We start from the raw sequence: 10,547 nt of genomic DNA, 5'->3' as shown, positions 1-10,547 counted from the left end.
ATCCGGTATATACCGGAGTCTGTAATATATCACAGGTGCACCAACTCTGTATTTAGTCACAGCCATTATTTTTACATATCGGCAGACACCGGGCCTTTTTCGGACCTATCTGCCGATATTCCGACCTCTTACCGAACTTTGGACATGCACACTGGGACATGATGCCTTTACGCTATGCTAGTGAGTAAGACATTTCAGTCAGGTTAGCGGATACAAGATGTAGTCGTCTTTAGTTTGTTGCCAAAAATAGCTTGTCTAGACATTGCAAAACATGGCAGAAAATCTCGTTTCTTTTATGATAAATTCAAGCGTTTGGTTTGTACATTTTTTTGCTACTTTGAATAAAAGAAGTGTTTTCTGTAATGCGTTTGACTTTGTCTTTATTCCAAATCTGAAGTCAGGGAATTAACTTTTATGCTAAATTTATTATTATTATACTAAATTTAAGAAATTGTCACCTTTTTGAGAGCGTTATCTTAGTTGTAAAAAGAAAAAATCATCTTGTGGAGTAGGTAAATCAAGTATGAGTTGTTGCTTTTGTTACAAAAAGTGTGAATTCTTATAAGATTTACAAACCTATCTGATGGGAATACTCTGCTTCATTTTCTGGTCGATTTTATTTCTTTTCTTGGGAATCAAATACGTGATAAAAACAACTTTTTGGCAATGAATTGATACGAATTTTGGCCTGCCTAATCGAGAGCGAATCAGATGGCGTGATTTTCTTACAACAGTAAAAAAAAAATCCATATTCTAACAACACTATTGTTCTTGTAAAACTGCAGATCTGCATGTTTCCAACAAATTTATGATTACCATAAACACAAATCTTCATAAAATATCAACTATTATAGACCGGCAATTGTTGTATATCATTTCTTCCACGCCCGTGGAGCGCCACAATGTTGGTTAGATTACATTATGTACAGCTGATCGGCGACACTGCTCTTGTTTTACTATCAATGTTGTATGTAACGTTCAGATAATCTTGTAATCCTGGAGACTTTTGTCTCCAACTTTGGTGTAAAATTTCCGAGCCATGCTACAATCTATCATAGTTAATGGCTTTATTTGATATTCATTCTTTACTTCTGGGATAAATATTGGAGCATCGGGCGCACGTCAGTAATAAGATCGACGAAAGGTCTAACAAAATTCTAAACGGCTTGTTCCTATCGTTTCTGTAAATTGTAGACAAACTGGTTCACAATCGTTTATTGCATCTGATTAGGATTCCAGATAACAGAATTGCGTTTTTAGCTTTAGGAGACGAAATGATATATAAAAGCAGTTTGTTACTTAATAGAAGTGCAAAAGAGCATTTTGAATATGAATGGTTTTATACTGAATGCTGTCATATTAGATAATAAGTACAAAAAATGGCAAAAATTACGAATGTTATATTTGGTTTAATATAATATAATAATGTGTCACTGGTCGTAGATGCAGATGCGTATATCTGGTTCGAGGAGAAATGTTTTGTTGGTAACAATGCTTTGCCGAGATACCCGAGAGCTTGATAATTCATTCTGCATTTACAACCAATGGTGAATTATTTCTACTGCAAACTACATAAATTTTACAAATCATAGAATAAATAAGCAAAACGAAATACTACTTTGGTAGCACTATTTCTAATAGTATTGTATTCAAACAAGGTGCGGGATATTAACATGGGTAAACAGAAAAGCCGACATGATGTTTAAAGGACGCACAACAACAAAGTTTCCGGTGTAGATATATTATTTGCACTATAACTTTTTATCATTTTTTTCTCCTTAAAATAACTTATTTTGAATTGAGAAATGTATCACATGGAACAAGGAACAACTGCCAATGTACTAAATTTTGTCAAATATTACATAAACAATGTAGATGCACGATGTAACTGAACCAACGGAAACGCCAGTCCAGTGTGAAAGAAGAGTAAGACTGAGAACTCACTGCTATTCTCGGCTCCGCCCCCCCCCCCCCCACCACCAAAAAAAAAGAAAGAAGAAAAGCATTTATTGTAAAAGAAATCGTCCTATCAGGTGGAATTTTGACATAATAACCAGGTAAATTAGCAACATTACATCATGATAAGATTTTTTTTTTTTCAAATATATAATGAATTTTTCTACTTTGTTATAAAGGTCTTAAATGGTACACTGAATTACTAAAGTTATTATATGGTTGGCCTTTCTGTCACTTTGTTGAAAGGGGAACAACTGTGTCTTTCGTTAACCCTAAACTTAGCAGAGTTATTTTTATTTGTATGATCGTGTAGAAACAGTACCTTATTTTTCAGTTAAAAAGCTTTGAAATGCATGTAAACGTCCATATATTTCTCAAAATAAACATAATCATAATAGTTTAACTAAAAGTGCATAGCTATGAGCATTTAACATATTTTTTTTATAAAAAAAAAGACAAAATGGTGAATCCGAGCAGCAGAAACATCCAAGGGACATAATATATTGCATATTTTCTGTATGTACATTCAACAGTGATCTCAGACATTTTACCATTTAACAGCTAGTCACTGTATGTGCACTCGTATACGAGGGTCCTTCAGAAAATTCTTACAATGACCTCTTAACATTTTTTATTTTGTCTTATGTCGCTTTGACCTCTTAACAAGTACTAGTATTATTTTGTCTTATGTCGCTTTTATATGATATTTTACCAGACTACATTACGAGAACTGGACCAGCATTGTATAGAGTACTCTAGATCTACAGTGTATTGACTTTCGTATCTAATGGCAAATTTGTGTAAACAAAAGTTATAATCTAGTTTTCAGACATTTTTTGAGTATGTTAAAACTGCTTAAATTTCTCTGACGTTTTTTAGATAATGAACTTAACTGGCATTGAATTATTACTTACACCGAAACTTGAATATTTGCCCTTTAGGCAGCGGGCGAACGGCGAAGACATCGAGCTCTGTCCAAATTTCAACAATGAATTTACGATTTTCTGTTAGGAGTTACACTTTCATACTAGATATACCTGCCAGATAAGCATTCGCTGTCAGTATAATGAATAAGATCGACTGTCATTCATTCATTCATTCCTGAAGTCCATTGTTCACATTGCTCGCGTATTAATACCACATTACCAAAATCAAAGTGCTCGAAGATCTCTTACTTACTACAGGGTGTTGTATTACAACTACAAAGTAAGTTAGAGAAGCGTTCAATACTCTCTGTCTAATGAGTGCAGATCGTAAAACAAAATGTACCTGAACTACGGGCGAGTAAAAGGAATTGTGGGATATGACAGAATTTTTATAACTCTGGTGAAAAGAAGCGGTTTGTTGTGTAACGAATTTTATTTAAAATCTTTTGATAAACTATAGAAGTAATTCATACAACGAGCACCCTTAACTTCTTAATGTTGGTATTCTACTAAAAGCTAAAATGAGCTATGAGGATTTTTATACTGACTGGTTGTGGAAGATTTTCGTTATAACTGACGAGTCAGACGCGGCAGAAGAGTATGCACGCACCATAGTTTCACTGTTGGATACCTTGAAGAACCCGCCCGATGTTGAGACTAACAGTTTACATGGTAAAACATTGTCCGAGAAATGCCGAAAGATATTGTTTATTTTAGACGAGTCGAACAGGACCGGAGAAGAAAACAAACTTTTACATAAATGGCTTAGGTCGTTGGCAATAGATCCGGGCAGAAGTAACAAGTACATGGTTCTCCGTGTTAATAGCAATGAAGATGAAGGATTTGCAGAACCACTGGAAGGTCTTGCGGAGTCACAAGTTATTCAGGTGAATGGCATAATCGATGTTTATACCTGGTGGCCTAGAGTAATAAGATTTCTTTGTAAAACGAGGAACTGGGGTAACAGTGCGTACATTTTGTTGCACGCCGGCTTTGGACATGATATAACTGACGTTAGTAAGATGATAGAAAATATAAAAGAAATTGAGGAACAGAAAAAGATACTTGAAGTTATGTTAGGTCCATTTGGGCCCCGTAACCTGCATAAGGTAAAGTGGCATGATGACGCAGTCGCTTCTGTTGGGTCTTTTCCCGGGCATGTACGACAGAGAAGATCTAGTACAAATTTGGGATATCAGGACATGAACGGCCTGCCAAATGACTACACGTCTCAACGGGAGTCAAACCTGGCGACGGAAATTCGGCGTAACGCAGTAGTGTTAGACGAGAAGAAATATCGAATCGACCCGACAGTTGCCAAGTATGTTTACGATGATCCTGTAACACCTTCATGGAAAGACGACAAACGGTTTGCTTCTGTGGTACCCTTGTTTATTATACTGAAGCCGGATATCACTGTGGCCGAGAAATGTTGTTTGACAGATTATGCCCGAGAGTTTCCGAAAACACACTTCCTGTGTATAAGTGAGGAATCGCCATCCAATTACATGAAACTTTTGTCGAGTAATGTGTATGGAAGGAGGGAACTGATGGAGTTTGTGTTTAACCTACTTAAAGAACTGAAGGTGATTTCTTCTATAAAAAGCAAAAGCAACGATAGTTGTGTTTGTATTTTGCTGTAACGTTAAGATTCATGTCTTGTTATAGTAACATTGTCTGATATATTAGTACGTATGCTACTACAAACAGTTTATTAAAATATACCTTTGTGTATTACCGAGAAAGGTTTTTAGATATGATACACATTTTCAATATTGATATTTTCACATTTTTTTCAGGTATTTTTACTACATTTTATTAGAAAAACTAGTTTCGCCGTACTTTGTTTTACAAGCAAACTTTTCAGAATTTAAATATCTAAAGTGTGTTGATTTGTTTGTTTGTTTTATAGGTTTAGCGCCGTTTAATAACATCATTTCAATTATGAAATGGCAGGCAGTTAACCCTAAACATTGTGCCTTGATTCTTTACCAATACTTATCTGTTCTTCACAAGTAACCATCAACTTCTCCACATAATCAGAGGTGGAAAACCGGAATAAATATCTCTACCTTGAAAAACCAACAACTTTAATTTTCGTACATTTTTATGCTTTTAATGAGTATCCTTCTACAAATCGACACGACGCAATTGCATTGTGACGTTACGATAGCGAGACATGACTTTATGAAAAAGTGACACGAAAAACTCGATAATGCAACACGACACATCGACAATAAAACACGTTTAATGACACTGCTAAGTGTTTAATTCAACTTTTTTGAACAATTTGCAAATGACAAGATTAATACAATACGACACATCGACTATACAACACGACACATCAATAATAAAACTCTGCATGCCAACCTTCGACAGTCTATCGACCTTAACAGGAGCAAGCCGACTTTCGACAGTCCATCGACCTTAACAGAGGCATGTCAGTATCCCACAGTCCGTTCACCTTAACAGAGGCTTGTAGGCATCCGAGTGTCCATCGACCTTAACAGAGGCATGTAAATATTGCACAGTCCGTTCACCTTAACAGAGGCTTGTCGGCATTTGTCAGTCCGTCGACCTTAACAGAGGCATGTCAGTATTCCACAGTCCGTTCACCTTAACAGAGGCTTGTCGGCATCCGAGTGTCCATCGACCTTAACTGAGGCATGTCAGTATTCCACAGTCCGTTCACCTTAACAGAGGCTTGTCGGCATCCGAGTGTCCATCGACCTTAACTGAGGCATGTCAGTATTCCACAGTCCGTTCACCTTAACAGAGGCTTGTCGGCATCCGAGTGTCCATCGACCTTAACTGAGGCATGTAAATATTGCACAGTCCGTTCACCTTAACAGAGGCTTGTCGGCATCCGAGTGTCCATCGACCTTAACTGAGGCATGTCAATATTGCACAGTCCGTTCACCTTAACAGAGGCTTGTCGGCATCCGAGTGTTCGTTGACCTTAACAGAGGCATGTCAACATTGGACGGTCCATCAGCCTTAACTGAGGCATCGCAATATTCCACAGTCAGTTCACCTTAACAGAGGCATGTCAATATTGCACAGTCCGTTCATCTTAACAGAGGCTTGCCGGCATCCGAGTGTCCATCGACCTTAACAGAGGCATGTAAATATTGCACAGTCCGTTCACCTTAACAGAGGCTTGTTGTCATTTCTTGAATTGTTGTCATTTGTCCTTGAATTGTCAAAATTGATCCTTGAATTGTCATGATTCGTCCTTAATGTGTCACGAATCATCCTGTAGTTGTTATGGTTCATTAGAAGGTCGTCATGATTCCTTGAATTGTCAAGATCCGTACTTGAATTGTCACGATTCATCCATATTTTTCATTCTAACGTTCTTCAAACCTTTAAATAAATAGTCGACCTGTTTATGATTTTCTCTTTATTCTTGCCCCTTTCAAATACAACATTAAATCACCGTATTAACCATTATGATAATAAATTATAAGTAAAGCAAAATCTGGAGGCTATGATATATAACTTTTCGTTTATGACATACTTTTCGTCACTTAGCAAAACTGAATTCTCAGCATAGATACAAAATTACAAAGTTTTGACTTTAGATGAGACTGAAGCTAACAATATTCAGATATTTTCATTTACGAATAAATCCCAAAATTATGTCGTTACCATAGTGGAGATCATACAAGTAAACACTTTACAAATTACAATATCTGCACATGTGATACCTGTCTTGCAGGTGCCCGTGATGAATATTACCACCCCTTCATAATACCAAACAAAAGTAAGGCCACAGCAATGACCCTAACACAGTATATTTGAGAACACCAGTCTGCACCGGAATGGTTACCCGTTTCGTACATATCCGAGTCTTCAATACATATTCTTGGGCGCACTCCTTCGTACGCACTGTTCCATAGGAGTGAAAATTCGGCATCAAACAGATGGCGTTTTGTAATTGTATCATAGAGTATTTTCTTGCGCGGGCCAAGAATGACTTCATGTAGAGAAAGCTCGACTTGGTCACAGAAGTAAAGTTTTGTGATGAAAAGTTCGTTCCCTAGAATGCGTCTTGTGTAATATACTCGTAGAATTTTGTTTATTCTTTCAGAATTATTCCCAAAAAAGAAATCAGAGTCTTCATCAAGTTTCATTAAATCTGTACTTGAATGCGGCGAAATGTGTGACTTTAATACAAACGTAGAGTTTTTATGTTGCAGGGTCCATTTGCGTTTGACCATCTTCTTAATCGTCTGTATGCTATTTGCCGGCTTTACCGTTGGTAATATTCGTTTAAGTACGAAAAGAAAAGACGCATGTTTGTTTCCCCTGTCCAATACGTCAGCATACGTATGTATAGCGTGAATTAACCAGTTGTTTGGCCATGGTGATATGAAATCGGGCAATTACCCATTCACGAACACTGATGGTTCTTTAAAAATATCTGTTACGTTAATGGCTGTTTCCGCTGTGAGGTTAATGCATACGGTGTAGACTTGATCATACCACAGTCTTGTCGGATACGTACATTCACCGGTTACGTCACGTAGCTGACCGGATGGACAGTGGACTGGTCTACAACCTGCGTACTAAGATAGAGAAAATATTACAACATCAGATCATTTAAAGGACAATTTATATCCATGTCATTTAGTTCTTCGTCCCTGGGGAGGTTTTGGAAGATCTTCAAGTGTAAGGATCAATTTTTAATATTGTTATGTACATGTCATTCCCATGCTTTATTTGATATTTTATACTGATAACCCATTGTTTACTGTACAGCCTGTCCTAGTTTTGAGACAACGTGTATGTTAATACTAGTTAGTTATTTATATTCTATGGTTTTCTAGAAGGTTCCGTCATCAGAGTGTTAACATTATGCTAAAGTCTGAGTTATTCTGAGTTTTCCCAGAGTCTTCTTTTTTATTCTTGGTGATACTTGAAAATTATGGAACCTTCCATAATATTTTAGAAAAGAAGCTGTCTGAGAACACGACAGAACCTACAGTAAGATCTTATTGAAAAACGTCCATGTATTGCTTAATACATGTAACAATATATTACCAGTTTGGACATTTACGATAGTGGATTAAAATTATCTTTCGGTAGGTTCACAAATACCCGCCCGCTACCTCTAGATTCACCACTGTCCCTCCCGATAGGTACACTATTATTGTTTCCGCTAGGCTTACCACTGTGACTCCCTTCTATGGGCCTTGTACGGACTAGTGGGTGACTCAAGCATGTTTCTTTCTTCTACTGTAAGTTTATAACAAATTTTAACTGCAAGAATGAAAGTTTATACTTAAGTACAAGGTTGAATAAACGTACTTTTCCAATCCCGCACGCTAAAGGCAATTGTGGGGTATGCCTTGAGGTTTTCTTCCGACCTACGTTTATAAAATTTTCATCAAGGAGCCCGATAAAACCGCGTGCATTGGTTCCTCTATCTCGTTCAAGTTGTTTCCGGCAAATCGCCTCTCTCACAAAATGAAGATTGTTACATATATAGCAAAACACGTTGGCATATATTCTTTCCCTTCTATATGGCGACATAAGCCCGCTAGTACACATCTCAATGATGTCTTTTTTGGAAATTTCAGTTTCATCAGGTATCTTAAATTCCGTGTCAGAACAGTCATTTATGAGATCTATATAACATTTCAAAGATCGAATGTCTTCCATGTTACCACGGTACACGAAGTTAACTGCACAATTACTATTAATGAAACCAGAGTCTAGTCCAAGAACAAAACTGCTTGCATCTAACTTAATTAGGTCATATTCATAGAAATCGTTACAAGTAAGTACGGCGTCCCATGCTATTCCGTCAGTCACGCCATCTTCCGCTGCGCATGCGCTATTCTTGTATATCTGTTTGGATTTTGCAGAATAAACAGGGTACAGACTCCCCCAAGGTGCCACATTTTCTTCGCCGCAAGGTATACTGGATACGGATCTGATACTGACGTGAACCTTTTCGGAAATCGAAGATACCATGCTGTAAGGCTGGTAGAGGACTTTGTCTAGTTCTGGCGGCTCAGGAGTTACAAGAAAAAGACAGGTGTGTTCTTTCTGCAAAACAGTCTCTTCTCCTTCATCTTGATATTTCGGTTTGTGTGGATAACAACAGTTACCAGTTTCTTCGCAATCTGAACTACATGAGCAGTCTAAAAACAGAAATAAAAATTATCAATGAGAAATACGCGCTCCTACGTGAGTGTTAGTTTGTTTTGGGTTTATCACACTTTTTCATCAAAATTTCAGTTATGTAACGGCGGGCAGCTAACATAACCAACTTTCCTTGATTCTGTACCAATATCTGTTATGTTCTCCACAAGTAACTTCCAACTTCTCTACAAGAATCAGTGGTAGAGGACGAAATGACTTCAGACACAATGTCTTGTAACAAATCATAAGTTAGAACATACGTCTCGCCAGAAGATCGAACTCGGCCGAGCCCGCGATCCAGAGACCTGCACTCTTACTATTGAGTTAATATAATATTATTCAATCCATAATAAGCAACTTACAGATGCCTTAAAAACAATATGGATTGAAAGTGTGAAACAGAAGTAATTATGAAAGTTTGTAATTTGAATTGTATAAGCCTGCATACCCCTTCCGTAAAAAAATGATCACAGCACAAGTATAATGCTTTGTTACAATTTCAGCTTTGTTACGTATGTAGCAGAGATATTGTCTTTGTGTTTAGGTTTTATGTTTAAGCATCAATTTACGTATTTTATAAAGGATAAAACATAAAATATCTATCATATTCTGAAGAGGCAATTGTTTTTGCTGATTCTGGAATAAAACGTTCTATTCCCTCTTGGCTTGGTCTATTACTTAACCGTTGTTAAGATATACGCTGCACCAACTGTTAAAGCATTTTTGTTTTAATTTATATTTCCTAGATATTAATATAAAGTTCTATGTTGAAAACTTTTTATTTCAATTGTAGCTTATCATTATATATATCAGTCAGAAAAAATATCAGAACCAAACCTGATCTACGTTAATAGATATTTGAAATTACCGACCCCTACCCCATTGTACATCTTACATCAATTTTAAGCAAATGCCAGTCAAAAATAAAGGTGAAAACATTTTTCGCAATATGTAGAATCTGTTTGGTTAAATGGTACGTTATTAGCCATATTTTAATTATTTAGCATTAGTTTTTAGTAAAAATTTTGTTAGAAAGAAATATTCAAAGAAACATTTTTCAAAATGGCCTATCCTGAAAAAGAAAAAACGCTCGTAGAGGTTACATCTTTAAATGAAAATTTACTAAATCTGACGAAATCGAATGGCATATTATAACTCCACAAAAAATACAGATTATAAAAATCTAGACGTAGACTATATTGACAGAAAAATCTATCAACTTACCCCAATGGTCTTGTGCTTGTAAATGACGGCTCAACATGAATCTCTGCTGGCTTATAAAAACTTGGGTCAACATAATGGTATATTTTCGCTAATTATATCAATAGACCTTGTATTGTTTTGTTGATAACAAGAGTCTACGATAGAATTGCGAGTATTGTATAAATATACTATAGGAAAATCATCACGCATGCCGTAAATGTTGGCCTCATCACATTAATGTAAAAGTACAGAATCATTTAGCACCAAAATACTCCACTATTGAAACTTTATACAGCTGTTATATTTATG

General features: G+C 36.4%; 1 protein-coding gene across 1 annotated transcript; it reads left to right on the top strand.

Annotated features, from left to right (window-relative positions):
- Positions 1 to 3,190: 3,190 nt before the first annotated feature.
- On the top strand, positions 3,191 to 9,615 carry LOC123532859 (uncharacterized). Its single transcript, XM_045314451.2, has 2 exons — positions 3,191 to 4,468; positions 8,756 to 9,615. The coding sequence occupies exons 1-2, from the start codon at positions 3,404 to 3,406 to the stop codon at positions 8,825 to 8,827; spliced, it is 1,137 nt and encodes a 378-aa protein (XP_045170386.2). The 5' UTR covers positions 3,191 to 3,403; the 3' UTR covers positions 8,828 to 9,615.
- Positions 9,616 to 10,547: the final 932 nt, after the last annotated feature.

This window comes from Mercenaria mercenaria, chromosome 11 (assembly GCF_021730395.1).
Source record: "Mercenaria mercenaria strain notata chromosome 11, MADL_Memer_1, whole genome shotgun sequence".
Lineage (NCBI taxonomy): Eukaryota > Metazoa > Mollusca > Bivalvia > Venerida > Veneridae > Mercenaria > Mercenaria mercenaria.
Note: the sequence above shows the minus strand (reverse complement) of the source record. Positions and strands in the feature narration are given on the sequence as shown.

Bases quoted from the DNA above. Each gene is read 5' to 3' on its own strand.
- LOC123532859 (XM_045314451.2), top strand. From the start codon at position 3,404: ATGAGCTATGAGGATTTTTATACTGACTGGTTGTGGAAGATTTTCGTT. The intron at 4,469-8,755 runs GTGATTTCTTCT...TGGATTTTGCAG, and splicing joins ACCTACTTAAAGAACTGAAG to AATAAACAGGGTACAGACTC.